The 27035-nt window shown below is 61.0% G+C and overlaps 9 protein-coding genes across 9 annotated transcripts; all 9 read left to right on the plus strand.

Annotated features, from left to right (window-relative positions):
• Window positions 1-2543: 2543 nt before the first annotated feature.
• Window positions 2544-3410, plus strand: PTR1 (pteridine reductase 1; the record flags this gene model as incomplete). Its single annotated transcript, XM_001465671.1, has 1 exon — window positions 2544-3410. One exon carries the CDS (start codon window positions 2544-2546, stop codon window positions 3408-3410), a length of 867 nt encoding a protein of 288 aa, XP_001465708.1.
• A 1028-nt stretch (window positions 3411-4438) lies between these two features.
• LINJ_23_0320 (conserved hypothetical protein) lies at window positions 4439-7747 on the plus strand (the record flags this gene model as incomplete). The annotated part of the gene is made up of 1 exon (XM_001465672.1): window positions 4439-7747. The coding sequence occupies one exon, from the start codon at window positions 4439-4441 to the stop codon at window positions 7745-7747; it is 3309 nt and encodes a 1102-aa protein (XP_001465709.1).
• A 968-nt stretch (window positions 7748-8715) lies between these two features.
• Window positions 8716-9711, plus strand: LINJ_23_0330 (conserved hypothetical protein; the record flags this gene model as incomplete). Its single annotated transcript, XM_001465673.1, has 1 exon — window positions 8716-9711. One exon carries the CDS (start codon window positions 8716-8718, stop codon window positions 9709-9711), a length of 996 nt encoding a protein of 331 aa, XP_001465710.1.
• Window positions 9712-10692: 981 nt separating this feature from the next.
• Window positions 10693-11931, plus strand: LINJ_23_0340 (putative tryptophanyl-tRNA synthetase; the record flags this gene model as incomplete). Its single annotated transcript, XM_001465674.1, has 1 exon — window positions 10693-11931. The coding sequence occupies one exon, from the start codon at window positions 10693-10695 to the stop codon at window positions 11929-11931; it is 1239 nt and encodes a 412-aa protein (XP_001465711.1).
• A 1617-nt stretch (window positions 11932-13548) lies between these two features.
• On the plus strand, window positions 13549-17271 carry LINJ_23_0350 (conserved hypothetical protein; the record flags this gene model as incomplete). The annotated part of the gene is made up of 1 exon (XM_001465675.1): window positions 13549-17271. One exon carries the CDS (start codon window positions 13549-13551, stop codon window positions 17269-17271), a length of 3723 nt encoding a protein of 1240 aa, XP_001465712.1.
• A 1435-nt stretch (window positions 17272-18706) lies between these two features.
• On the plus strand, window positions 18707-19528 carry LINJ_23_0360 (conserved hypothetical protein; the record flags this gene model as incomplete). The annotated part of the gene is made up of 1 exon (XM_001465676.1): window positions 18707-19528. One exon carries the CDS (start codon window positions 18707-18709, stop codon window positions 19526-19528), a length of 822 nt encoding a protein of 273 aa, XP_001465713.1.
• A 984-nt stretch (window positions 19529-20512) lies between these two features.
• LINJ_23_0370 (conserved hypothetical protein) lies at window positions 20513-21175 on the plus strand (the record flags this gene model as incomplete). Its single annotated transcript, XM_001465677.1, has 1 exon — window positions 20513-21175. The coding sequence occupies one exon, from the start codon at window positions 20513-20515 to the stop codon at window positions 21173-21175; it is 663 nt and encodes a 220-aa protein (XP_001465714.1).
• Window positions 21176-21984: 809 nt separating this feature from the next.
• On the plus strand, window positions 21985-22311 carry LINJ_23_0380 (putative (H+)-ATPase G subunit; the record flags this gene model as incomplete). The annotated part of the gene is made up of 1 exon (XM_001465678.1): window positions 21985-22311. The coding sequence occupies one exon, from the start codon at window positions 21985-21987 to the stop codon at window positions 22309-22311; it is 327 nt and encodes a 108-aa protein (XP_001465715.1).
• A 3115-nt stretch (window positions 22312-25426) lies between these two features.
• On the plus strand, window positions 25427-26311 carry LINJ_23_0390 (conserved hypothetical protein; the record flags this gene model as incomplete). The annotated part of the gene is made up of 1 exon (XM_001465679.1): window positions 25427-26311. One exon carries the CDS (start codon window positions 25427-25429, stop codon window positions 26309-26311), a length of 885 nt encoding a protein of 294 aa, XP_001465716.1.
• Window positions 26312-27035: the final 724 nt, after the last annotated feature.

Here is a 27035-nt window from a genome sequence, read left to right on the forward strand (position 1 = left end):
CCGCATGCGCCGCGACAGGTGGGACGCTGCCATGAGTCTGTGGCAGCAAGGGGCATCCCGCCTTCCCCTGAACCCGCACGGTCCTGGCAGGGAGTGGGTGTGTCCAGCGGAGGGGGCTGGCGGATAGGCATGTGCCTGCGCGCGACGAAGTCGCAGCTTGCCGTCCTGAGGGGGGGGGTGCAGGGGGGGCGGCGGCGGACACGCGACTGGGGGCGGGGGTCCATGCGTCGCGCGATTCGCGAACTCGCGCGTGGCACTGCGGGCCCGACACGGCGGCGGAGGCCCTGGCGGGGGTGGGGACGCCACCGTGCGAGCGGAGTAGCAGGCAGCGCACCACGTGCACTCCATCTTGTCACTGCCAGTCACCCGTCGCTGCAGGAATGCAAAGGGCGGACAGGTGTGCGTGCGGAGCTGGGCGATGACGGTCTCCTGTCGTCTCGTGAGCTCGGCGCCGTCGTTGCTTGGCGCGGGACGGCTGCCACCGTGTAACTGACGCGATTTGCCGTGAGCCGGTACACGCGTGATCGCGGTCGCGAGTCTCTTCGGCACAGCGCCAGCCCAGACCGGTGTGCCGGCAGCAAGAGTCCACATCCGTGCCCGACGGCAGGGTACCAGCAGCTGACTTGCTTTACTGTCAGCACCCGTGATGACGTAGGACACCTCAGTGCGTCGTTTCGCAGGGTCCCGCTCACCCACTCGCTGAGGGAGGGTGCCGTGGTGCCCCCGCCATCCCTACCCATGCCGGCCCGCCTCTGGTGGTCAGAAGGTCGAGTGCCTATGACGGAGGGAGGTCAGTGGGATTCATCGCTGCTGATGTTGGTGGTGCTTCGGAGCGACCTGCGACAGCGACCACACGCTTGGGCCATCCGTGTGATGGGCGAAGTGTCCGCGTGACTCGAGCGTATTCCACTCCCGGCCCGCACACTGCCTGCTGATGGTGAGGAGACTACGCCAACGCTGAAGATGCACAGGGTGGCGACCGGCATGATGGAGGGAGTGCCTGCGAGGCGGCCTGCGGAGGTGCGGGGTGGTGGGTAGAGTGTGAAACAATGACCGTGCTCAGCTGACTGAGCTGGCGCACTACTGTGCCGGCGTGCCTACGGCTGCCTCGCTCCAGGTGATGCGGGGTCTGCGGCCTCCGGATGTGACAGAGTGGATTGCTGGACCTATGGCAGAATGGAAGCAGTAAAATAGGATAGGGCGGGGGCACACAAGCGGGTCATTATGCTTTGCCATGTAGATGAGGGCTGTCGCGATGGATGATATATCATGTGGCGTAGAGAGGTCCTTTTCTTCGTATTCTCTCGTGTATGTGGAGTGCCGGCGAGACTCAGGATTGGTTCCTGTGGAGGAGTGATGCCCCAGCGCGATGAGCAGAGCCGCTGCTGAGCATCGCATTTAGAGTGGCGTAGATAGCTGTGCAAGGGAGGGTCAATGTGCTACGTGCGTGCGTTCGGGTGGAAGGAGACCTCCAGCTGCGGCGTCTCTCGTCCGCTCAGTGAAAGTGCTGCAGGTTTTGATTGTCTTCCTTAGCGAGAGAGTTGGCAAGGCTTTCGAAAACCGGAGAGCATCCCCGGCGCTGTCCATGCCGTAGCCTTCTTGCGGCATCCGTGGAGAGCCCATCCCTCTCGATCTTCCCTTGGCAAGTCGCAGTCGTGGATGTGGGCTGTGTGCATCCTCGCGTTTGATGTGCGTGTAGTTGAGGGACAGAGAGGAAGTGCTGCTGCGAAGCTGGAGGGATTTTGTGAAGGGTCTACTCTTTCGCATGTCGGCTGTGCACCCTCACCCCCCGCCCCAGCCCTTACGTTGCATTCATGTCGTTAATGTTCACGTCGCCGCGGGTTGTGTCCCGTCGCTTTTCACGTCACCTCTGTGTGTGTGTATGCCACCGGTGGTCTTCCTCCTCCTTTTGATTGGGGAAAGAGTGCCGGCAAGTCGAGCCGCTCAGCGCTCCTCCATGTGTTGGTATTGTGGCGGTGCCACTGCTGTGCTGGGGATCCTCGAGGCAGTGTACGCGATCGTGTTGTATGCCGGTAGTGCAGTGCCGCAAAACTGCGATGCTTGTTGCAGACGAGCGCTTTTTGCTCTCTCTTACGCGTGCCGCGGAAGCGGTGTCCTTCACCGACGAAATACCCTTTCCGCCCACTCGTGCTTCTCTCACGGCCGCCGCCCCGCACCCTGTCTCTCTCATTGCCTGTTTTCGCTGCAGTCACCCGGTGAGCCACGCGCACCTTCACCACACCGTTGTGTTGTCTGTGAGGTCGAACCCGCTGTCTGCGGCTTCCTTGTCGGCTTTGATCATGCCATCATCGTCGCCAAAGCCACGCACAACTCGCTGACGCGAAGCTCCGCCGTTGTTTCACATCTCGCCCCCACCTCTCCCATCGCCTTCATTTCCGTAGCGCCGCACTAAGTAGCTGGTCGACTTTTTTAACTGCATCGAGACGCTCCGCTCTTGAGGATTCCCTCTTGCTGCTCAAGGGGTTTCTGTTTTCCATCTGTGCACTGCTTAATCGCCGAGGAGCTGAATTCGCCGTGCCGTGATGGCTGCTCCGACCGTGCCAGTGGCGTTGGTAACAGGCGCCGCGAAGCGTCTTGGTAGCGGCATCGCTGAGGGACTCCACGCGGAGGGGTACGCTGTCTGTTTGCACTATCATCGCTCTGCTGCAGAAGCAAACACACTGGCCGCGACGCTGAACGCAAGGCGACCGAACAGCGCCATCACGGTGCAGGCGGACCTGAGCAACGTTGCCAAAGCCCCGGCCGGCGGCGCTGATGGCGCTGCACCTGTTACCCTCTTCAAGCGCTGTGCTGACTTGGTGGCTGCGTGCTACACCCACTGGGGACGCTGCGACGTGCTCGTGAACAACGCCTCTTCCTTCTACCCCACGCCGCTGCTGAGGAAAGACGAGGATGGCCACGTGCCCTGTGTCGGAGATAGGGAGGCGATGGAGGCGGCCGCCGCTGACCTCTTCGGCTCCAACGCGATGGCGCCCTACTTCTTGATTAAGGCGTTCGCACACCGCGTCGCGGACACCCCAGCCGAGCAGCGCGGCACCAACTACTCCATCGTCAACATGGTGGACGCCATGACAAGCCAGCCTCTTCTCGGGTACACCATATATACCATGGCCAAAGGGGCGTTGGAGGGGCTGACACGGTCTGCCGCGCTGGAGCTTGCGCCGCTGCAGATTCGAGTGAACGGCGTCGGCCCGGGCTTGTCGGTGCTCGCCGATGACATGCCCCCTGCTGTGCGGGAGGACTACCGCAGCAAGGTGCCTCTGTACCAGCGTGATTCCTCCGCCGCAGAGGTGAGCGACGTTGTTATCTTTCTGTGCTCCTCCAAGGCCAAGTACGTCACCGGCACCTGTGTCAAAGTGGATGGCGGCTACAGCCTTACCCGGGCCTGAGCGCGGCGCATTACAGCCACAACCCCAGCGACTCTCGTGTCGACGGAAGCACCCTCAACCTCTCTCGTGCGTGCGCGTTTTTTTTTTTTGTGTGGGGACAACGGCGCGCACAATCAGGATCCCTCGCGCCCGCCCCCCCCCCACCCCGCAGCCTCTTCCGCATCGCGCCGCGCGAACGCAGCCTAGGAGAAAGGAGAGAGGGGGCGCACAGGTTACAGCTAAAGCGCCGGGGAAAGACAATGACAGAGAGAGAGAGACGGAAACAAACTAAGGAAAAAAGGTGCCGAACGGAGTGAGCGCAGCCACGTGTATGCGTGAGGCGGTCCGGTGAGGCCGAGGCTGCGCGCGACTTCCTCGGCACCCCTATTTCTTCCTTCTCCGTTATTGGCGTCTGGTGCGGCTACGGCCGACAGCGGTCAAGGACGATTCACTTCTGCGGGTATTAAGATGGGGCAAGTACGCTCTTCGTCTCTTGCTGGCTTTTCTGGTTTCTATCACCCCTGTCTGTCTTGCGCCCACACCGCACCGGGTGGTACGGGCGTTCCTCTCTCTCTCTGCGTGTGTGTATGTGTGTCACCGCATATGTATCGCTGTCGTAACAGCATCAGACTTCGCCCCTCTTCGCTGTGATGTGCCGTGCCGTTTACGGCTTCGACCTTCACTTGCCTCCGCCTACTTTCTCTCTCTTTGAACCTGAATAACACGCACCCTCTCACCTCCGCGTGGGCTATCCAAGTCGACACAGGGCGGGACCAGCGCTCTCGGGCAACGTCTCCCAACCCTCCCCCCTCAGGCATCGTGCTCAGGTCCGTAGACCTGTGGAGCTGAGGCTTTCATCGCTGCCTCGCGAACAAACACACAAAGACAGAGAGCAGTACATGCCCACCTCTGACGGCCTCGAGCCACCCTCACCGGCGGATCAGTCCGTGTCGCGCTTCGTGCGCACCCTCGATGTGTACCCCGTCGCGCCCCCGTACAAGCCGCATGGCATCACAGTGCACCCCCGAGCAAACGCAGGTATGTCGGCAATGCCATGTGGCCGTCGCACCTCTCAGCGGCAGCCTGCGCATGCGCGGGGGTCGGGCTGCAGTTTCGACTGTGCTCGTACTCCCGCGGTGCATGGCAGAACACCAGGTGCTGTTGCTGCTGCTGCCGCCGCTGGAGCCTCCCCATCCACGCTGTCATCTCCCCCAGAGGAGCCAGTGACAGAGGCTGCATATCGCCTAAGCCCGCAGGAGGTGCAACGTCGTGCGCAACAGGTGCTAACGGCGCAGGCACGCAGCTTGCTGCTGGCGCGACTCCAAGAACGCTTGCAGCAGGCCCGCGTCGCGCATGCACAACGAAACGCGACACGCAGCCCCCCAACCTCACCCGCGCCGTTACCTGTGTCTCCTTTCGACACCCACATGACCAGTGCCTGGCCGAATAGTGCCTCTTCTGAAGCCGCTGACGGGGCTTGCGCTGCACCTACCCCTGCTAAGGTGGAGTCACTCTCTGAGGAAGCCTCGCCACTCTTTACCACGGAGATGTCAACAGATGGAGGCGCTGCCGGTGGGGCTACCACGCGTCCGGGCGCGGCCGCCGCTGCATCTGCGGTGCATTCCCCGGCGGAGATGTCCGTAATTGACGTGAACCCTTACTCGGCGGTGGAGCTGGTGCGCGTGCATCGCCTCAAGGGTGTGCCGAACCACAACCGTGGCCTCTTCGCCGGCTTGTCAAGGCGCTACTTTACGACTCGCAGCGGGCACTACACGGTTGGCCGAGACAGCGAGGGAAACCGTCGCGTGCGGTCGGGTGTGTCTGGGTTTATGTGGAAAGCGCAACGCCACTCCGGCGCTGCCTCTGGCCCCCCGCCGCGGCTCACAATGCGGTCCCTCTTTGTAGATGACCGAATCCTATTTCAGTGGACGGAGGGCGACTCTTCGTACGGCGTGCAGGACGATGACGAATTCAGTGGTCAGCGCGATGACGGGACGGTGTTTTCCAACGCCTCCGACATGGACGACGCTCCTCTCGGGCACGCTCTCAAAAGGATGCTGGAGCACACGTATGGAAAGAGGATGACAGCGGAGCAACGGGCAGAAGCGGCGCGGCGGCTGCGGGAGCGCCGTGAGGGCCAGCAGGGCACGAGTGGTAGATACCGTGTGCGGAGGGGCAAGGGCAGTGATGAGAGCCCGAACTCGTCCGCCGGTGGAGACGCCATGACGGACGGCGACGACTCCTTCTTGCTCAGCCTGAAAGACGGTTCATCCGATGCCAGCAGGACTGGACAGCAGCGACGGGTTCCAGGAGACAAAGGCTCCCGCAGTGGGGCCGCCTCCCTAAACTCGAAGCGCGGCGTTATCTTCGTGCAGGACCTGTCGCCGGTCGAATTCGTGTGTGATCACAACATGCTCCCGGTGGTGGACACGCCAATGCTCTCTGCTGGTGCCACGTCGCACAACCGCAACGACCCTCTTCTCACCTTTGCAGCTTCTGGCCATCGCTACGCGGCAAGCGCCGACGGAGGCAGTCTGCGACACAGTGGTGATGGTGACCACCTGAACGCCACGCTCCTCGCCGCACTCTCTTTTTCCTCCCTGGGCCACACCATGACCGCCGATGAGGCCGAGGCGCACCGACGCAAGCGTCACTTCCACGTCGGCTTCGAAAACTTAAGCACAGGGAGTAGGCCCGGGGGCGGTGACGGGCCTTCAGGGCTTATCGAGGTTAAGCGCAGTGGTTCTGGCACCATCGGCGGCCGCGGCGCATACGGATCTCTGTCGCTGCCAAGCTCTGGCGAGCAGCACCGGCAGCTGAGCCACACTGCCTGCCTCTACGCAGATGAAGAGATGGTCGTCGTTGACAAACGACTATCGGCCGCTGCAGGAGGGCCACAGGGCGGCGCAAAGGACACATTGTCGGTTGCCCCTGGCGCAAGGGGTGGCAGCGGTGCAGCAGGTGGCCTTGGCGGCGGCGGCCGCCACACCGCAAGAAGAGCTGGTGAAGGAATTTCCTCGGCGACAGGGCAGGGCACGGACGAAGGGCTCACAGCAGAGGAGACGCAGCAGCGCATCGTGGCATCTCTCTCGGAGGCCTCCATCTCTGCCACCGTCACCTCAGAAGACGACTTGATGGGCCCCCTCAAGGACAACGGCGACAGCGGTAACCTCGACGAGTTCCTCACACACTTCCCTGAGGAGGAGAACCATGTCCGCCTGCGCCGAGCCGCCAAGAACATCCTTGACGGCGTGGAGGATATGTGGGACGAGGACGACAGCAGCCGCAGCGCCTTCCTGTTGCCAAAATTCCTCAACCTGAATTTCCAGTTTCCGGGGCTTGACGATGTCATCGGCGGCTCCGATGGACTCGATGATGACGGCGGGCACGACGAGGGCTCAACAGATGACGAGCACGAGTCGCTCACCGGCTTTGGCGTCAACGAGGCGGAGCTGAACGAGAAGTTTCGTATTGAAGCGGAGGAGGAGTGCGGCGACCTTGTGGCTCAGCGTGACGCGCTGCTGGCGGAAATCGAGGCTCAACGCCAGCTTCTGGACAACATGGGCGCGGATGCACACTACCTCTCCGTTGGACATGCGCGCACCGGCATGACGGCGGAGCAGTACGCCATTATGCTCACCAGCGAGGTAAGCCGCTACGCCAAGTCGAATCAGCTTCGCCTGAACCGCATTCTGGAAGAGATGTCTGAGCAGCAGCAGAAGGATGGCGAGGCATGGACCACTATTGAGCGCGCTGCGTACGGCTTTCTCGACCGCTTCGGGAAGGAGCGAACTGCGACAGCGGACGTGGGCTGTCAAGTGAGTGACGCCGACCTATGCTACGTCGACGCCGCTGTGCGCTCGACTGAGGAACAACTAGAGGACTTGTTCATGCATGAGAAGGCGCTGGTGAACGCTGTGCGACTCGCCACGGTGGCAGTGGCCAACATCATGACTTTTCATGCCTCGCTGGAGATGGAGTCGACGTGCCACGAGTGCTTCTTCGTCTTCGACAAGCCGCGGACGCTCTGGCCGTGCGGGCACACCTTCTGCCTCCCCTGTCTCTCCAACATGTACAACCGTCGCGGAGAGCTCATCTGCTCCGAGTGCGGGTCCGTCTGTGAGGTCGGGTACACCCCCAACATTTCAGTGGAGCTCGTCGCCAACTACCAGACACTGTGCAAGCGCAGCGAATCCAACGAAGACTCCGAGCCTGATAGCTCTCTAAACAAGGAGTGCAAGACACAGACGGTTGAGGGTGTTCTGCGCAGTTTGCTGAACGGCCTGCTCTCGGCCCAGAGCAGCTGGACCGCCATGCCCTCTGAACACTCCCCGCTGAGGATGGGTGTTGGCGCATGAGGGAGGCCTCGTGCGCGCACCTATGTGTATATAGCTTCACGTGAGAAGCGCGCAGTCTGTTGTGCGTTCGATGTAAACTATTACGGACCGAGACGCGCAACGACACGGATTTTAGCCCCCGGTGCGTCTCGGTACCTTCATGCGGTGCCCTCTCGTCTCCTCTCTCTCGTGTTGTGCTGTCGCGCTTGATGCCTGCTCTGCGCCATCTGCTGTGAGGGCGCGACTAGCATACGGGTTAAGGAAACGCAAGCAAGACGATAAGACGCAGTGCCTCGCGCTCCCTCTTTCCGCCACAGAAGTGCCTTCATCGCTGAGGTTCGCCTCGCGTTGTTGCCGCCGTCGTTGCAGCGGTCACATAATCCAGTCGCGCTCGTCTTCGTAAGTAGTCTTCCCGTCCCTCCGGGGCCTCTGCCCACTTCTCTCGTATCCTTTTCTTCTCCCCTCCCCCATGATGCCCAACAGCAGCATACCACTGGTGCATGCAAGCACACCTTCAATCACGCAGAGACGTCACAATAGAAGGATTCCCCCTCTCCCTTCCCACACGGCGAGAGGCATGCGCGGATCGGCATCGACAGCAACAGCGGCGTCTACCCTCCTCCCCCCCCCCCACACCCACCCACCCACGATTGCATGGTAGGCATTAAGGCGTTGACGCGGCGCTTTTCTGTGTGCTCTTATGCGTGGCATTCGTGAGAGCGGCCCCGCCCCCACCCCTCACTACCCCTACCACTAGCACTGCTACTACCATTACCACCACCTCACACTCCACCCTTCTGTCCTCCCGCTCCTCTCCGCCTCACAACCGCCGTGGAGCTCAGTCGTCATTGCCTTCTATTTTTTCCTCTTCGTTTCGCTATTGGTGCTGGTTCCGTCTTCCACACCACACCGTACTCGGGGCCGCGGCGGCGCGCCTCCACCGTTCTCTCGCTCCGTGTTCTTCCACGCTCCTTTTTACGTGCCCACGTATGCGCTTCAAGGCGACCCTCAGGGACGCTAAGGGCCTGCTTGGTGTTTTGCAGGTGTGCCGCAGTATTCAACGTGACTGCATCGTGCGCCTGCAGTCGGAGCGCATCCGCTTCTTCTCGAACACGAACGCCGCAGATGGGGTGCAGGTGTGGATGCGATGCCAGTCGTCGTTTCTCTTCTCCGATATGGTCTGCGACTCCGGCTATGATGAGCACTCCATCACGTGCGAAGTACTCGACCTCGCACAGCTCATCCACATTGTAAAGCAAGCAGAGGCGCGCGAGCGATCCCACCAGGGGACCACCTCACGTGTGCAGATGCGGCTGGCGCGCAACGGACGGTATCCATTGTGGCGGGTAGCCATGCAGGGGCTCTCTGGTCAGCCAGACGTCAGTTTTGACGTGCCGTTGCGCATCCTCGGGGACCGTGAAATCCAGAGTCTGTCCCCGCCGCCGCTAGAGAAGCAGCACCTGCAGATTCTGGTGCCAGACATGCTAGAACTCACCACCTTCATTGACAAACTGAAGAACACGGCAGCCGATAGCGTCACCTTCTCGGCGCGCGTGCTGATGCCGCCGACGCCGCGGCGCGGCGCAGAGGACGGCGAGGCCGAGGACGCCGATGGTGGTGCGGAGGTGCGTCGGGGGGTGAAGCGGCCGCGCGTCAAGGACACGCTACCGCTGGCGAGCCTTCTCATCTACGCCGAGCACTTCATGGCGCGCTTCTCTCTCAAGTACGAGGCGGTCGAACTGGTGGAGCATCCGGAGAGGGAGGACGATGATGAAGGTGACGATGATGACGGCGATGCCGTGAATGACGTTCGCATCGCTACTGTCATGGTCGAGACGCGGAAGTTCGCACGCTTCTTTTCGGCTGTGAAGGAGCTGGATCCGATGAAGATGAGCATGTACTTGGTGGACCGTCGAGCACTCGTGCTTAGCGTGTTCGCAGTTGGGAACACCGCGATGGTGGCCTATATCCCCGCAAGGGTGTAGCGGGCTCTAGATGCAGGAAGCTGGAGGAGAGCGCACATGCGCCTGCGCGCGTGCTTACCATCAAGGCGCGATCCAGACAGCGTGGCAGCGCCTCACTGCTGCTGCTTCTATTGTATCCTCGCCTCCTCTGCGCACGTCGAGAAACTGAATGGCAGCCAACGTCCGCAACGAGCATGTCGAGGTGAGATGGAGACGCAGTGGTGCAGTCGCGCTGATGGTGACATCCTGCGCGAAGGTACACCGCAAAGGACACGCACGTCAGTCGACGCCCCTTCTTCCACACGATTGCAGCCTTCACTTATCGGGGCGAGTTCTCCACATGAAGACACACAGACACCAGTCCCTTCAGAGTTGCGTCTGCTAATCCATCCATCTTACGCCTCTTCCGCCCTTGTTGCAGAGGTTGGGCGCGCACACACACACACGCACGCACCACTGCCCGCGCCCTCAAACCTCGAGCGGCCAGCCAGATGTGTGCGTATGTGCCCTTGCAGCCCCGACGTCTAGGGCGAGGTAGCTGATGCATCTGTATGGGCCCTCTCCTCGCCTCCGCATCCTCCTTCTCTTTCCCACCCTCCCCTCTTTTCTCTGCGCCCCCACCCCCTCTGTAAAGAGGTGGGACCGTGTCTTTGTGGACTTGTCCGGGTCACAGCGCAGCCAGCTTCTCGCATCCATCGAACGCCTTCTTCCCTCGTCCCAGACACTCCCTCCAAATTCGCAGCGCAGCGCCTCTCTGCACTGTGTTCCATGCATCGCTTCATCTGCTGGCCACGGAGTTTGCGCGCCGGTTCGTATGCGTCCGCAGCACTGCGCAACGCGATCGCGTACTCTGGCCGCGCTAGTGATCCTAGCGAGCCTGTCCAACACCCCAGAGACGGTGATGCCGGTGCGGAGGACGTGATCACCCCATGGGTGGTGACCGCCAAGGGTCCACAGGGTATCAACTACGATCGTGTGCTGACCACATTTAAAGCGGAGCGTATGGACGACGGTGCGCGTCAGCACATGCACGATGTCATGGCCAAGCGCCGCAAGCGGGCCATGACCACCACCCCATCCGCTAACGCCGAGGGCGTCGCGACCCCGGATTTGACTGTGGTGCCATCTGGAGATGCGACACCGCAGGCCGCCGCGTCCCCTGACATGCAGCAGCGGCAGCAGCCACCAGCACTGGCGCTTCACCACTTCTTCAACCGCGACATTGCCTTCTCGCACCGCGATTTGCACAAGGCGCTTGTGGATATCGAGGCTTCCATCAAAACGGGAGACTGCTCTGTCTTCCTCTACACTGGCCGTGGCCCTAGCACTGGCACCATGCACTTGGGCCATGTGCTGCCCTTCATGCTCACCAAGTACCTCCAAGACGTCTTCAACCTTCCGCTCGTTATACAAATCACAGATGACGAAAAGTTTCTCTTTCGCGACGTCCCCTTCGAGGGCGCCAAGGCGGACGAGCTTATTCGCAGCAACATCAAGGATATCATCGCCTTCGACTTCAACCCGCGCCACACCTTCATATTCCGAAACACGCACTACATGGGCGATATGTACCCGACGGTGCTCCGGCTGCAGCGTTGCATGACAGGCAACGCTGTGAAGCACACGCTCGGCATCACGGACAGCGATAATGTCGGCAAACTCGCCTTTCCTGCCACCCAGGCTGCTCCGTGCTTCAGCACCGCTTTCCGTCGTGTTCTGCAGAACGGCGACAGGCCGATGCGGTGCCTGATTCCCTGCGCCATTGATCAGGATCCCTTCTTCGTTCTCACGCGCGCCGCCGCGCTGCGGCTGAAGCAGCTACCACCGGCCCTGCTTCACACGAAGTTCCTGCCGGCTCTCAAAGGCCTGGAGCACAAGATGAGCAGCAGCGCAGAGGAGAAGGGCGTCATTACCCTACATGACACAGATAAACAGGTGCGCAAGAAGCTGCGCCGCGCCTTCTCGGGCGGCTGCGCCACCCTAGAGCAGATGCAAGAGGCGGGCGCCAACCTGGAGGTGGATGTGGCGTACCAGTACCTGCGGTTCTTCTGCCCTGATGACACACTCTTCGCCGACGTGACGCAGCGCTACCGCAGCGGTGCCCTGAATAGCGGAGAGGTGAAAGACCTGGCGGCGGATTGCATCATCCGTGAGGTGCTGCACGATTGGCGGAAGCGGCGCGCAACGGTGACGGACGATGACGTGGTGGAGTTCTGCAGTATCCGTAACATTCTTCTCTGAGCCGTGTCCCGCGGATGCTGAGGCGGAGGGCGTGGCAGTGAAGTCTGTGTAAGGCTTGTAAACGTGCAGGGAAGCTGCACGCCTTCTTTTTGCAAGGCATGCGGCAGCGCACACTGCCTGGGTCGCCGCTGCAGGCGAATGATGAACGGAGACTTCTGTAGAGTTGTATCTCTGCGCGTGCGTGGATATGCGTGGGTGACGGTGCTGGTGATGGTTGTGAAGTCTGTCAGCTTCCGTGGGTGTTGTTCTCCCCCCTGTGCCTCGTTCCGCGGCGGCAGCCCCACCAGTGCGCTGGTCGGTGCATGCGCTTCTACGCGAGCACACACATATGCGCGCATTGGCGGCGGCGAAGCGAGCAGATATCGGTGGGGAAGGGGCAAGAGCGCGAGAGAGCCACAGGTGCGTCGGAAGGCGGTAGAGCTGCGCACCGCCTCCAAAGACAGAAGCGCGAAGGAATCGCAGAATCGTAGAGGAAGCGCAGGGCGAAAAGACAGCAAGACGACGCGCAACGCGAGAGCACGGCAGCGGCAGAACTCTGCTCTGCGCTGCTCTTTCGGACACAGACGTGTTGCGCAAGCGGACACGTCGCTGAGGCAACGCACTGAGAACTAAGCAAAACGATGAAAACATGTGTTCTGCGGCTCAGCTGAGGATTTGAAGTGCGCCACCACCACCGCCACCACCTTGCCCATCTCGAGTGGGGTGTGGAAGGTTTGGTGAAAAGGGGGAAGAGCGTCAGAGGTCACTTTCATCACGTCTTGCCGCGGCTTGTTGTTTTATCGTTCGCGCTGCATTAGCGGTCGTGCGTTGTGTGCGTACGTGCGGGTCAGGCCAGCCACTGCCTTCCTCCCCGCACCAACAACGCGTCGTTACTCCACACACACTCGCTCACCCGCGCCAAGGGGCACTGCGCACAGGAGGGGTGGGCACTGCGAGTGACTCGCAGTGCAATCGAGGGGCTGTAAAGACAAGGAAAGGAGCTCTCGCTCCTGTTTCTCTACCTCTTCCACCAGCTGCCGCTGTTCACCGCCTACCCATAACGCCGTGTATGGGTGCCGTGCCTTCATCACACCTGCCAGGCCTCTCATTGCTCTGCTATCCTCTCCGTCCCTATTTCTGTGCCCCTTTTCATCGGGCCGACTGCTTCGAACATCCCGCACACACGCCGATTCCACCCTGCGCGCCCACACGTCGTTGATTTGTGTGCAGTTGCGTTTGCAGACCATACGCGGCGTGAGTGGGGTCTGCATCCGCATCAGTGTCACATATCCTGTAAGCTTTCTCTCTCTAGTCCAGGAAATCCCTTGTCGCCTGGTTGGGTGTTGGTGAGAGTGCGCGCCGATCAAACGTATCGCCAAGCTGCTGAGAGGGTGGAGGGGTGCGTAACGCGCAGTTCTCCGCGCAATGTCGTCGTCTCCTCAAACGCCTTTCCATATAGGTGCGGTGGTGGCAGCGTCACATGGGAGCGTTGGCTCGTCGCCGGCAGATGGGTCGTTTTCCGACCTCACCGCCGCAGACACCTACGGTAACTTGAAACCTCCCCCGGCGCTCTTGTTGCCTGTACGCATCGAAGCGAACCCGAGCCACCGCGCCAAGGACAACCCCGCCGCAGGCGTGATGGCGACGGCTGCTGCTGCGTCGTCGTCGTGCCCATCTCAGACGGCGGCGCAGGCTACATTGAGCGTCACGGCGGCCGGCAGCTCCAACGAGCACAGCACCGGCAAATCGCTGGTGTCCGTACTGGACGAGGAGCAGCGCCGCTGCGTGAATGCGGCATACCACATTAGTTTTCACGGAGACACGCGCGTGAAGCTGAAGCCGACAGCGGTGGCGCTGCCTAACGGGGCGCACTTCCTCATTGTCGACCGCTTCGTCAGCGGCAATTGCGACGGCGTCTACGAGAAGAACAAGAAGATGTGGGAGCATATCCCCATAGGACAGGCTCGCGTGTTTGCCCGTACGCCTGCAGCAGCGCCGACCATCTCGGTGGCCGAGCTGGCCGAGTCGGCACAGGTGAAATACGAAGGCAGCGGCGCAGGCAACGCGACGACGGCGTCGGTGAAGTGCCCCCGAAGGTCCGGCTCGCCCACCAGCATCGCTGCGAGCTCTCCACCTCGATCGCCTCCATTCGGACCATTGCCGACGACGAGCGCACTCGGTTCGAGCGTCCAGCCGAATGGATGGGAGTATTCTTCGCCACAGCAGCATTCCTTTCACAATGAGTGGACGCGGGTGGCGACTGCCGTCGGACTTCGCAAGATGGGCCACTGGCGCGAGGCGACGAGTGTCTTTTCGATCCACAAGGAGGTGTCAAAGAGAGCGACTGCTCTAGAGAAGGTGGACGGCGAGCCCGGCCGCATCGCTGCCTTTTCGTGGATGGGGGAGCGCTACTGGATCATTGGGTGTCGCTACCAGCACATTGTGGCACGGCTCAACGTGCCGGAGGCGGACCTGATGCAATACGTGGCCTCCAGCAGCAGCTCGACTTCCGCATCGTCATCGTCATCTGTCTCTGACGACGCCGCCGTGTCGGCGAAGGTGCCTTCCGCAGGGAAGCCGTCTTCGTCGTCCCGCATGAACTCGCCGACACAAATCCCCCAGGACTACGTTGAGCGAGGCAGCGCGCATAGCTACACCGTCGCAGGCGGCGCCGCTGCGCTGGCCGGCGCTGGGGCATCGTCGGATGCCGCGTACCTGGACCTGGCTGTTCGCATGGCGCGTCTCTGGCGACGCGTTTTGGAGTCGCTGCGCATCACTGCAGAGGACGCAGCAAACGCACTCGATACGGCATCCGCTAGTGACGCCGCTGTCGCCCCCGCCCACGCGGAAGCGCTAGTCGAGTTGCACGCGTGTGTGGCGGCCGACAACCGCAGCCTATGCTTTGATGCCATCATGTCTGGCTGGGAGCGTTTGCAGAGCTTCTTCGTTACCCGTGACGTCGCGGGTGACGAGTCCATGTCGGCCGCCTCCACGTCCGTGTCCTGCACGTCTATCCGCACTTATCGCACCAGCTCCACTGCCTTCATGATGGCATCGACACCCGTGGCAGACGGCAGCGGCGCCACCCGCTCCACGGTTGCGGCGGCGCCGGTTGCCATTCCCCTGTGGTTCTACGCCATCACGTGGGACGCCTCGCTCGACGAGCGCGGGTGGTGCATGGGCGTCGAGGAAGCGTTTGCCTTCTTTGGGCGCTTCCGGCTGCCGACGGTGACGAAGTCGGCTGAGGTCCAGGTTGGCTCACCCGAGTACGAGGCGCTGCGTCAGTCGGTGCTCTCGCGCTGCGATACAGCGGGCGCTGTCATGTACGGGTCTAACAGAGACGAGGCAGCGGGCGCCAAAGCGGCCGTGGTGGTGCAGGTGTGGAAGTGCCGCGCGTACCCGCACTCCCTCGAGCGAGTCGTGCAGGAGTACGTCGTCACCCATCGTCTCTGTGGCGAGCCGCTGCGGTGCAAGGTGAAAAAGAAGGTGAGCAACCTCTCCCGCGAAACCCGGCTGTGCATCAAGCAGTGGGAGCTGCATCGACTCCCCTTCCTGCTCGACTTCGCGCTGTGGCTGCACCGGGAAAAGTACATCACCCCGTCGACTGACCTCGTCACGCTCAAGGCCATACGGGGCCACTGGCTGTCATACCAAGAGCGGTTCCAGAAGATGCTGGATGCGCAGCTGCGGCTACGACATCGCGGCTCTAGTCGCCAAGGGACGACCGCGTTTGCGCCGGAGGCGGTGTGCAGCAACCGTGGAGCCCGCGCCGACACTGCCGACGGCACGGGTTGCAGCGCGAGGTCTGACGACGAAGATACAGAAGTGCAGAATGCCGATCGCGATCTTCTGCTGCACAAGCAGCAGGACGAGGCGCCGTCGCAAGACGCGGAGAGTCTCGACCCCATCATGCTGGTCGGTCCACAAGGCTGCGGCAAGTCCACTATGGCTCGCATCTTGTACGCTCTCTTGGAGGAGGCAGGCGCGGCACCGCGCTGGCTCAACCAGGACGAGGTTGGAAACCGGTCCGCGTACCTGGCCGCGATACGGCGCGCCGTGAAGCAGGGCAGCTACAGCCATCTGTTGCTTGACAAGATGCACCTGGACGACAAGTCGCGTTCCGACTACGCCGCCGCGGGCCTTAAACCAGTTCTTGTCGTTGCCTGGACACACAGTGAAGGTGTGGAGGCGATGGTGGAGGCGTGCTACGAGAGGGTGGTGAAACGCGGCGTGCGCCATCGCACCTTCTCCACCGAGGATGTGACGCCGCTGCGCCCCTTGCCGTCGTCCATATCCTCGCGCTCGCCGGAGCTGGGCCCGGCGGTCTTGCCGCTGCTGCAGAGCGGCGTCACCTCCCTCAGTGGAAGCGCCGACACCACAGCGGCGCCGTCAGTCAGCGCGTCCTTCTCCATGGCCAGCGTGGGCCACTATGGATGTTCGCCCAACTTGCCATTCCTCACTGAGCGTCAGTCGCCGCCACCATCGTCGCGGCTGCACGGCATTGTACAGGCTAGTGCGAAACGGTATCAGGTGCCGGCCAACGTACCGTTGGTCGAGCTCGACGTGACGTGGAGCTGCGAAAAGATGGTGGCGGCCGTGTGGAGGGCACTCCGAGACAGGGGCACGTGCGTCCTGCCGCCACTGGCCGAGCTAAACGTGATGGCCGCTATGCACACCGCCTATGCGTACGAACAGCTGCTGGAGGCGTATCCGTCCCGCGTGGTGAGCGCGGTTCTGCGAGGCCCTGCGAGCGGCGTCGTGCTACAGCAGCTGAGTCTTGTCCACACCCCACTCATCATTCCCAAGACGCAACGGCTACAGCCGCATATTGAGATACTCCTTCACAACTTCTGCCTGCATCCGAGTCCGACGGCATTGGTGCGGTACGCTGGTCAGGTGGGGCGCACACGTCGCATGACCGTGCAGGCGGTGGTGTCAAACTCGAAGGTGGCGCTGCTTTTGATCCTGGGGCCCACCGAAACCGCCGCCGCGGACTCGGCCGCGCGCACTGCAACGCTTTTGGACAGCGAGGCGGCGGTGGTGCCTCTGCATGCGGGCGCGACGCAGCCGGCTCTGTATGCTGCGTCTTTACTGAACAATGACAGCGGAGAGGCGGTGACAATTGGGGAAGGTGCCACGGGCGTCTCTGCCGCCTCATCAGCAGACGATCCGAGCTGCACCGAGACACACCCCATGCAGGAACATTTTGCGGTCCTTGCAAAAGCCAAGGTTACCCCCGACTACTGCGAAGAGCTCGCGCAGCGCGTGCGCGATGACCCTAACGGGGATCCGTACTGCGCGGTGCGGTGGTTGTCACCACCGCTCGAAATGGACTTTGCCGTCACGCTCCTCTTGCCGTAGGGAGAAAGATGCGCTTGTAGGATGGAGCGGTGAAGGGGTGGGTGGGTGGAGAGCATGCGAGTGCGTCGACGCGATGCATGGAGCAGGCTGATGTGGATGAGTCGCTAACTCCGCAATCCCGCCCTCGCTGCGTTTTCTCCTCAGTCGATGCGCCTGTACGTGTGTCCATGGAAGGAGACGCGTTGTTGCGGGAGTGGGGTGGAAGGGAGGGAGATCTGAAATGGTACGCGCAAGCATACTCGCATGCTTGTTTCCTCCCACTGCCAACGTTATAGCAACTGCCGTCACCCCGACGCCGCCCACTCCCGCCTCGATGCCCTCTCCTGACCCCCCCACCCCCACCCTTTGCCTGTACACGTGCCTGGGTCAGTGAATAGAGGGCTGCCAACATTGTTTCGCTAAGCTTAGCATCGAGGACATCAGCTTTTCAAATTACTTCATGCGCCCATTTCTCTGTCGAACACCATGAGTTCAGCTTCCCTTCCACTCTGCTCTGCAGCCCTGCCGCAGGCCCCACACCGCGCGGTGCGAAGCAGCCGTCGACACAAGCGTTGCAGCAGTGCGCCGGCCCAGCCAACTGAGAGCATGAGCTCCTCATCAAACTCTACCCACCAAAACACCGCGTTGCAGCCGCTCCTTCCATCATGCCGGTCTCCACCCCTGGTACATCCCCCTCGGGGTGACACGCAGGCTCCCCTCCACACCAGCAAGCCGTGTGAGGGCCGGGAGGGGGATACGCTGGAGTCACGCGGACACTCTGCCTATTACATGGATGGCACAAGCGTGCTCTCTGCCGCGTGTCGCTCTCCGACGCACCCCCATCCGGGACCTCACCGCCGACATCAGCAGCGATGGCTCCCACGGACCTCGCCATGTCGTAGGCACGCGACCCTCTGACCAACAGAGATGTGGTTCAGCATGAGCCGGGAATAGGATGGCCGCCTGGAATCTCCCCACCGAGAGCAGGCGCACTGGTCCTTGAAGCCATGCACTGAGAGGTGTCCTGCGTCATCAAGGAGGGCGAGGCCAGCAGCATAAGGGGCCACGCAGGCACTTCTGCGGCTTCTCTTTTTCGTTGACCTCCTGCAACGTGTGCGCCGCTGTGCTGCGGCAAGCGATGGTAGCTGCGCGATGTGTGCCAGACGGGCAACCATAGCCCGCACCTGTCTCTCACCGCACTACCGAGGAGGCATCAGAAGACGCTGGTGCTCGCCAGTCGTTGGAAGGTGCTTCCACGTGCCAGGGACATCACAAAGGCTGCGCCGTATGTAGGTCCCTATCGACGGCTGCACACCCTTTGCAGGCTCTTCCTCAATAAAACGTTTATCGGCTCCTTCTCCATCTCCCTTCTCTTGTGCTTCACGCAGTCGCGGATCTCCGCACACACAAGCTCATCGGCCACGCATACACAGATACCCCCAACGTGCCTGTGGCAATGTCGGGAGTATTGTCGACACCGCTGACGCCGTCGTACCGCAGCTCTGCCGCACCGTACCGTGAGGCGCGTTTCGGCCATGCTAGCGGCGTCTTACGCCCGCATCGGGCCCCGCTTAACCGGGGCATCCGTCGCACCGCGGAGTGCCCCTGTGCGGTGCGACTGTACCACATGACGGGCCAAGACATCGCTGCTCGCAGCGAGTACTGCAGCGTTGTCTTGGGAGCCCCTTCTGTGGGCATCTCCCAAGGGGTGCAACCGGGAGCACCGTCACCGCCACCCGGCGGCCAAGCGGTGGCTGCGGCGGGTGCAGGGCCGTCGCTGGCGTCGACTGCCGGCGCTTCTGCCGCGGAGCGGCCTATCGCGGTGCAGCTCGCCTGGGCGGACACCACCGTGTGGGAGGTCGCCTCGACGGCTCTCCGGGCGGTTCGATCGAAGGTGGATGCTGCGTACAAGTCCGACAGGAAGCGTGCGGCGCGGCAGGCGAATGGCCACATCACCTCGCCCGCGTCGGCCACGCCGAGTCGACGGCAACAGGGAGCCGAGGAGGATGACAACGACAGCGAAGACGGTGAGGAAGAGGCGCCGTATTCGACTCCTCTCCCGCGTTACCAGGTGGAGCTGCTGACCGGCACAGTGAGCCCTGAAGGTCGGGCATCGGTCTTGCCGCTCTGCATGGTTAACTGTCGCCAAGTCGTCTATGGCCATTCGGCGTTGCTGCCCGTGCGCAGGGGCGACTGTGTGGACTACAACACAGCCCTGTATGAGCTGCCCTACAACCTCGGCGACCCGGTCTTTGTGACTTGCACCCGCACCCGGTGACTAGGCGAACGGTGATGATAAAAAGAGCTGCTGCCTCACATGGAGCGGGGCTGTCGATGCTGTAAAAAGGCAGTCGTCGCCACGTATGCTGCTGCTGTGGCTTCACGGCGCGTAGGGGGCTTGGTTTGCCGTTCTGTCTCGGTGTGTGTGTGTGTGCACGTATGCCAATAGCCGACCCGCTTCTCTGCGTGAACGGGCGAGGACGGTAAAATACGTCAACGGAGGGGGGAGTGCGCCTGTGATGTAGAACACCTTTCACGGCCGTGGAGGACGATCTCATGCTTGGTGTGCAGGTGTGGACGTGTAACAGCGCACGACTACAAGCAACCAATCACGCAAAGACCCAGACGCCCATCACGCATCTGATGCTCAGCGCGGGACAGAGGGGCGGCCACAATGCCTGTTTTTTTACTTGTGCCCAATAATGTGATCAACGCAGTTTTGTTCTTTTTCTCTGTCTGTATTGGTTGTGCAAGTGGAAGCAAGTCAGGCGAAGCCGTGTGCTAGTGCGGCCGTGGCTGACACAAGCGTTGACTGCTCAGAGCTCGGTCCCAGTCGAATACGGAGGTTCTGAAGAGTCAAAAGGGGGGCGGGGGGCTAACACTCCCCTTCGGCTCGCTCAGAAACACAATCGGCCGCGGACACAGAGAAACACCTATCCTCCGGTGCTCTGCCCTGCATGCTGCCTCACGCGGCACACGTACATCCGCCCCCCCCCCACCACCACACACCTTTGAACACGCACAGGCGCACAACTCAACGTCATCACACACACGCTCTCCGATTGACCCCGTTGCTGGCTGAACATCGCCTGCTTTGACGTTCTCCGGAGCATCCACGCTCTCTCGCTCGCTCCGTAGCGCTCATCTCCGTGCCCACAGAAGGCGCGAGAGGCTGTTGATATCAACGGCCATCAGCATGCACGCACGCGCGCACACATCCAGAGACGCATCAGCTTCTTTTCCTTTCCTGTCCTACATCAGCATGGACTCCATGAAGTCGAAGAGCGCGATGCTCATGACCAAGGGCATCATGGACATGCGCAGCGACCCGCCACGACTCATCTGCACCATCTTGCGGTACAAGCACCCGGACACGAAGAAGGAGGTGACACTCTACCCGATCCCGAACATTGCCGCCCCTGCGTACTTCCAGCGCGTTTTGAATGGCGACGCGCTGCAGCGCAACTTTGACAAGATCCTCTGCGAGGACGGCCGGTTGCCCTTCCAGGCCGGTTCGGCGAGCGCCGCACGACAGCAATGGCTGCGCCGCCTGCTTCCCTTTTTCAGCATTCGCCCTGTCGTAGCAGACGGCGAAAAATTCGATGGCATCATCGTTCGCGACGCGCTAGAGTCTCGCATGGCGTATCAGATGGTGCTGGAAGGCTACGACCCGCCGGTGGATCCGCGCGCCCGTCGCGCGATGGAGCGGATCGACACATACCCGGAGAGCACGCGTGTCGTTGTCCCCTGGGGTGTCTATCACATGCCCTACTTCCGCTACCGCCTGGAGAAAGAGGGGTACAAGGCGCTGCCGTCGGAGGAGGTTGTTGCGTTTGGCTTCCACCAAGTGATGGGCTTCTTCTTTCTTTCCGGTGTCATGGTCTTCGCCATTTCGTTTGTTGTTTTCCGCATCTTGTTCGGCTAGTTGCAGCGGCTGAGGCGCCCCCCCTGTCCCCCACACACACATGTGTGTGGCTGTGCGTGTGTACGATGATGCGATAGCGGTTTTGCCAGGTCTTTATTGCCCCAGGACAAAGAATCCCATTGGATGTACGCGGAACCGGAAATCATGAGACTACGCGTCCACCGACGACCTCTGCTGCCCTGCACGCTGAGCGTGCCGTTCGCATACATACCACGTGTGTGTGTGTGCGCGCTCACGGCTGCCTCACTCCGACGGGCTCATTACGAGGAAGAGAACGGAAGGGAGAGGTGAGGCCAGTACGTCGGCGCTGGGCACGTTCTCCTCTCTCATATCACGCCTCCCCCTTCCCCTCTTTTGGTCTCTCTGTGCTCACTGGGGTTTGCTTTTTCGTTTTCCCGGCTCTTACATGCGCGCGTCATCAGCCTTTTCTATTGTTTGCCTACACACGCACACGCACGACAGCGAAGAGAAGAAATCGACGCCACGTTATCTTATCATTGCCGGGCAGTGTCCACCAACAGCATCACCAGCGCCAGCACCCCCTTTCGCCTTCTCGCGAGTTCCCTGGGCGAGTCGCATCAAGCGCCCGTTTTTGGTTTCCTCTCTTTGGCTGCCGCCTCTGTCGTTGTTGCAGCCGCATTCCCCCCCCCCTCCCGCTGCCACAGGAAAAGCATATAAAAAAGAAAAACACTGCCGTGGACTGGATTCGTGGGCGCGTTGTCGGACGTGCCCACCTCGCCTTCTTTTCGTGTCTCCCTCCAAACCGGAATCCCCCATCCTCCTGTTCCGAGGTCGCCGTCATCATTATCATGCCGCCGAAGCAGGACAACGTGCAGAAGCTTCTCGCTGCGGAGGAGAAGCGCAACAAGCTCATCTCCGACGCCAAGGCGCGCAAGCAGCAGAAGGTAAAGCAGGCTAAGGCCGACGCCGAGCGCGAGGTTGCCTCATTTCGCGCTGACAAGGACCGAGAGTACGACAGGTACCGCGCGCAGCAGAACGGCGGCGCTGATGCCGAAAACGCGGAACTCGCTCGTGAGACGGACAGGGAGTTAGAGGAGCTCAAGAGGCTGACGGCGCAGCGCATGGACGCCGTAGCGAACATGATGGTCAGGCTGATAGTGACGGTGAAGGAATAAAGCGTAGGGCGCTAAGGGAGACACGCCCCCACACACACACATGCACAACCGTCCCTCGCCACGTCTCCGTATTTGAGATGAAGAGACGGTGCAGAAAACAAAGGGGCCGGTGGGCGAGCACGATCGCCGGGCGTACTAATGAAGGGTGTGGCAGGTGCCATCGGCAGCTCTTATAAGACACAGCGGACTTTACGCTGGTGCTTCACCTCTTCCCCTCCACATTGTACGTTGGGTCTCATGTGCTACGGGGCACAGCCACGTCGGGGAGCCATGACAGGGACGACGGTGATGACGACATCGTTGTGGTCGCCTCTCTCTTTTTTCGTTTTGCGCGCGTGTGTGTACGCTTTATGGTTGTAGCCGTCTTCAAAGAACGTGCAACGCGCTTGCTTGCCAGGACCCTTTCTTCCATGATGCATTGCTGTTCTGACTGTGAGAATGGTGCTGATGCCGTGCTGCCGTTCTCCACATCGCGTCTGCCATCATCTATATGCGTGTGTGCTCGTGTGTCTAGCGCGGGTGTCGACGCACGGACCCTCCCTCCGTGCTCTTCCGACTTGGAAAGTTGCACACACGCGTGCGCCTGCACTTGCGTGCGGGGCATGCCGGCCTCGTGGTGCACGCGTGTGTGCAACGGCGCACACGATAGGCAGCAGAGAGCGGATGCGGAGGATGGACCAAACAGCAGCACACAACAGACTCTGCAGTGCCGAGCAGAACCGCACACCGCATGCACACGGTTTCCGCCGGTGTGGACATGTGGGCATGGAGAGAGAGAGAGACGAGCACGCACAGGTGGACAAGATCGGATGCTGAACGAGCGTAGGAGGATTAGGCTTTACCGGAGAGACGGCTCCTCGCATCTGTTTCTGGTTTACGCTGCCGCGCCAATGCCTGCAGTCTGCTGCACAGGTATGCGTGTACACTACCGTCGCCGGGTCACCTCCAGCGCCCCTTTCGTGCGTGATGACGGTGCGTGCACGCGTGTCTTGTGTGTGCTTCTCTGTTTGTCTTTATGGATTCATAAGTGAAAATGAAAAAGAGACGCGAAAGAGGGCGAGGAAACGGAAAGCCAACAGCGGCTGCGCGTGCATGGGTGCGGTTGAGCAAGCTGAAGCGGTGACGGATCCTGCGCCGCCTCACGCGCTTCCCTGCTCTTTTGCGTGCGTCTGGCATGCGACGGTGATGGCGACACGCATAAGCGAGGCCTGTGGCACAGGTCTGAGATATGTGGCTCGACCTCTGCTGACGGCATTGGAAGTGCTGGCAACGCATCGAGGGGGAGGCCCAAAGTAGACGCGCACACGGACACAACGACGACAACGTGCAGCGTGTTTATTGGGCCGCATACGCGTTCTTGTCCCTCTGCGCCGTTCAGCTTTCCATCCAACTCTTCCATCTTTTTGCCCATCATGTTGGTCTCCTTGAACAGAATCACACGAACTGCTGCTTTGGAGCCCCACGCCATCCACTTCCCCTTCTTCCTTCCGATTAGCCCCCCCCCCCCTCCGTCTCGCCCGCGTTTCATGGCTACCGTCCCGACATCCATGTCTGTTTTTGTGTTGTTTTTAATACGGGGCCGAGCAGGCAACAACGCACCCGTGCCCACCTATCTCCTATGAACCACACACCGTCACAGAAACACACGCACTCGCACAACGCCGCGTCCACGCTGCCGACAATGGCTTCTTCCCGCCCCATCCACACCCTTCCCCTGTCTCTCTCTCCCACCGCATCTGTGAGCTTCAGCGCACGCTTGCGCATGCTTGCTCTCTGTGCGCTGCTCCTCTGTTACTTGCATCGTTCATGTTCCGCTGTTTTGTCGTTTCTTTTACATCCTCAGCTCCGCACACCTTGAGGGGCCTGCTGTCCATCTCTGGGCACCCTCTCTTTCTCTTTATCCTGTGCTGTATGCCCTTCTCTCTCTCTGTGGGACCCCTTCCCGTCAGCTGCTAGACACGGGCAGAGACGCGGACACGTCTGCAAGTATAAAAGTACACCTCTGTATATATATGTAGGTTTACGTGTATAAGATTGCAGTCCGTCTACACTTCTGATTTATCGTATGTGATTTGGCACCGTCTTTTTTATTTCGCATGCCGACAACGGACTTTGCGAAATCATCGCTGTCTTTCCTCGGCGCCATCGTTCTGCTTTTGATCTAGTCCGTGTGCTGGCTTGCGTGAGTGCGTGCCGTCGTGTGTCTCTGTCTGCTCATCTCCTCCGCTTTCCAGCTTCATTTCATCCCTTGATGACGCAGGACACCTCTCAGTGCATGGCTTCAAGGACCAGTGCGCCTGCTCTCGGTGGGGAGATTCCAGGCGGCCATCCTATTCCCGGCTCATGCTGAACCACATCTCTGTTGGTCAGAGGGTCGCGTGCCTACGACATGGCGAGGTCCGTGGGAGCCATCGCTGCTGATGTCGGCGGTGAGGTCCCGGATGGGGGTGCGTCGGAGAGCGACACGCGGCAGAGAGCACGCTTGTGCCATCCATGTGATAGGCAGAGTGTCCGCGTGACTCCAGCGTATCCCCCTCCCGGCCCTCACACGGCTTGCTGGTGTGGAGGGGAGCCTGCGTGTCACCCCGAGGGGGATGTACCAGGGGTGGAGACCGGCATGATGGAAGGAGCGGCTGCAACGCGGTGTTTTGGTGGGTAGAGTTTGATGAGGAGCTCATGCTCTCAGTTGGCTGGGCCGGCGCACTGCTGCAACGCTTGTGTCGACGGCTGCTTCGCACCGCGCGGTGTGGGGCCTGCGGCAGGGCCGCAGAGCAGAGTGGAAGGGAAGCTGAACTCATGGTGTTCTACGACAGAGAAATGGACGCATTAACGGAATGCACAGTTAACCCTACCTTCTCCCTCTCCCCCGTCGCTCACCTGTTTCTTCGCACCCTCTCTCGCTCTCTGTGTGCGGGATGGGCAAGCACACCCTAAACCAACAGCCGGCCGTTTCGACGCCCTCACTCTTACTTAGCCGGTCTGCTGGCCGTTTTCTTATTTTTTTTGGTGTGTGTGCGTGTGCGTGTAGGACGTCTTTCGCTGTTGTTTGCATGCACTTGTGCCAGTCCCGTAAACCGTGTCTTAGTTGTTTTTAATGAGCTCGAAAGGAGCCGCTATGACGTCCAACGGCAACGGCGCGGCTCACGAGTCGCGGCCCGGCAAGAAGGGTCGCCGTGGAGGGCGACGTGCCGACCGTGAAGCAGCGGGTGCTCAGTTCGACTCCGGCAGCTCTCAAACCACCGAAAAGGGTGGCGACGAGTACCAATACAAGCACCCCAAACCTCGAGTGCTGACGAGCTCTCTCTTCATGTGGGAGCAGGTCGCCGTTTTCAGCATGCCGGCACAGGTGGCGGAGCTCGAGCGAGTTAGCCGCGATGTGGCGCGGCTCCTCAAGGACTCCAACACCGGGACCCATCCCATGCAGCGCTACTGGAACGCACAGTGGAGCCGCATCGTGTGGAAGGAGGAGGAGCTGTCAGATGAAAAGAAGTACCTGGCGCCGACCATGTTGACGCGCAGCGAAGGCAAGCGCAAGTGGAAGAATGTGTTTGTTCAGGAGTATCCGCTCTACCTGAAGCGCGTGTACCAGGGCAAGGGGGTGTGCAACAACGCTGTGAATGCAGCCAAAGTACTGTTCAATCGCCAAGTGTTGAACGCTGCCAAGACGGCGGCTGAGCTGGAGCAAATGGAGCTGACCGTGGAAGAGGCGCGCGTGAAAGAGCAGAAGAAGCGCGGCGTTGACGTGGAATTCGAAGATACACCAGACACAGCGCCCAGCCCATCCTCGCTTGGCTGCCATCACGGCAGTTATCCGGCAAAGGGAGAGCGTGAGAGGCATGAGAAGGGCCGCCCACGAGCGGTGAAGAAGGCGCCACACGAGACCTACACCCGCAGCGACTATAAGGAGGACTACAGAACAGGTGACCGCAAAGGTAAGCACAAGAAAGGTGGCACCGGACGTTGGTCGAAGTTCGACGACTTCGGCGACTACAACTACTGAAACGCGGTGGTGTGGATGCGTGAGCATCAGTGTCTTTTCTTCTCTGCAGGCACGCGGACAATGAGCACGGGATGGGGAGGAGCAAGAAGGGGTGAAGAGGACAGGGATGGGGTGCGGCGCAGTGGCTTCCCCAACCCCTCTCCATCAATCGCCCTCCGTCCTTGCTCGCCATCCGACGGCGGCTCACCAATCGCACAGCAAACATGCACGCCATGAAGACGAAGGAATACGGCTTGCATAGACGCCAAGCAGCACAGCGTACATCATAATCTTGCCTGTCTTCACTTGCCCACATCCCTCTGCGCGCTTGTTTATCTGTGTGATGCGCACCGTGGCCCGCCCGCCTCTCCTCCTCCATATATATACATATACGTATATATGTATTTACGCACCGCAACACCATCGCCCGCTTACGGAGTACCGCCGGATATGGCGTACGACTATCACGAGACGAAGCAGTGGGCTGTGCAACTTCTGGAAGAACAGACGAAAAGGCGCACACGTGCGCACAAGGTAACACAAACGACAAAAAGAAAAAAAACGAACGAGCCTCTTCTCTTGTGCACCGGCACACGCCGCTCACCCACGCAGACGCTTGCAGGGAAGGGATGCCGCACATCGAGCCCTGGTTCAATGGCGGCCGTCCCGTGTTGCAGCTGGCCCTTTCCGTTTGCTGTGTTGTTACGCGCTTGCGTTTTCGTGAAGGGCGGCGGAAGGTGACGTG

Source organism: Leishmania infantum, chromosome 23, assembly GCF_000002875.2.
Source record: "Leishmania infantum JPCM5 genome chromosome 23".
Taxonomy (NCBI): domain Eukaryota; phylum Euglenozoa; class Kinetoplastea; order Trypanosomatida; family Trypanosomatidae; genus Leishmania; species Leishmania infantum.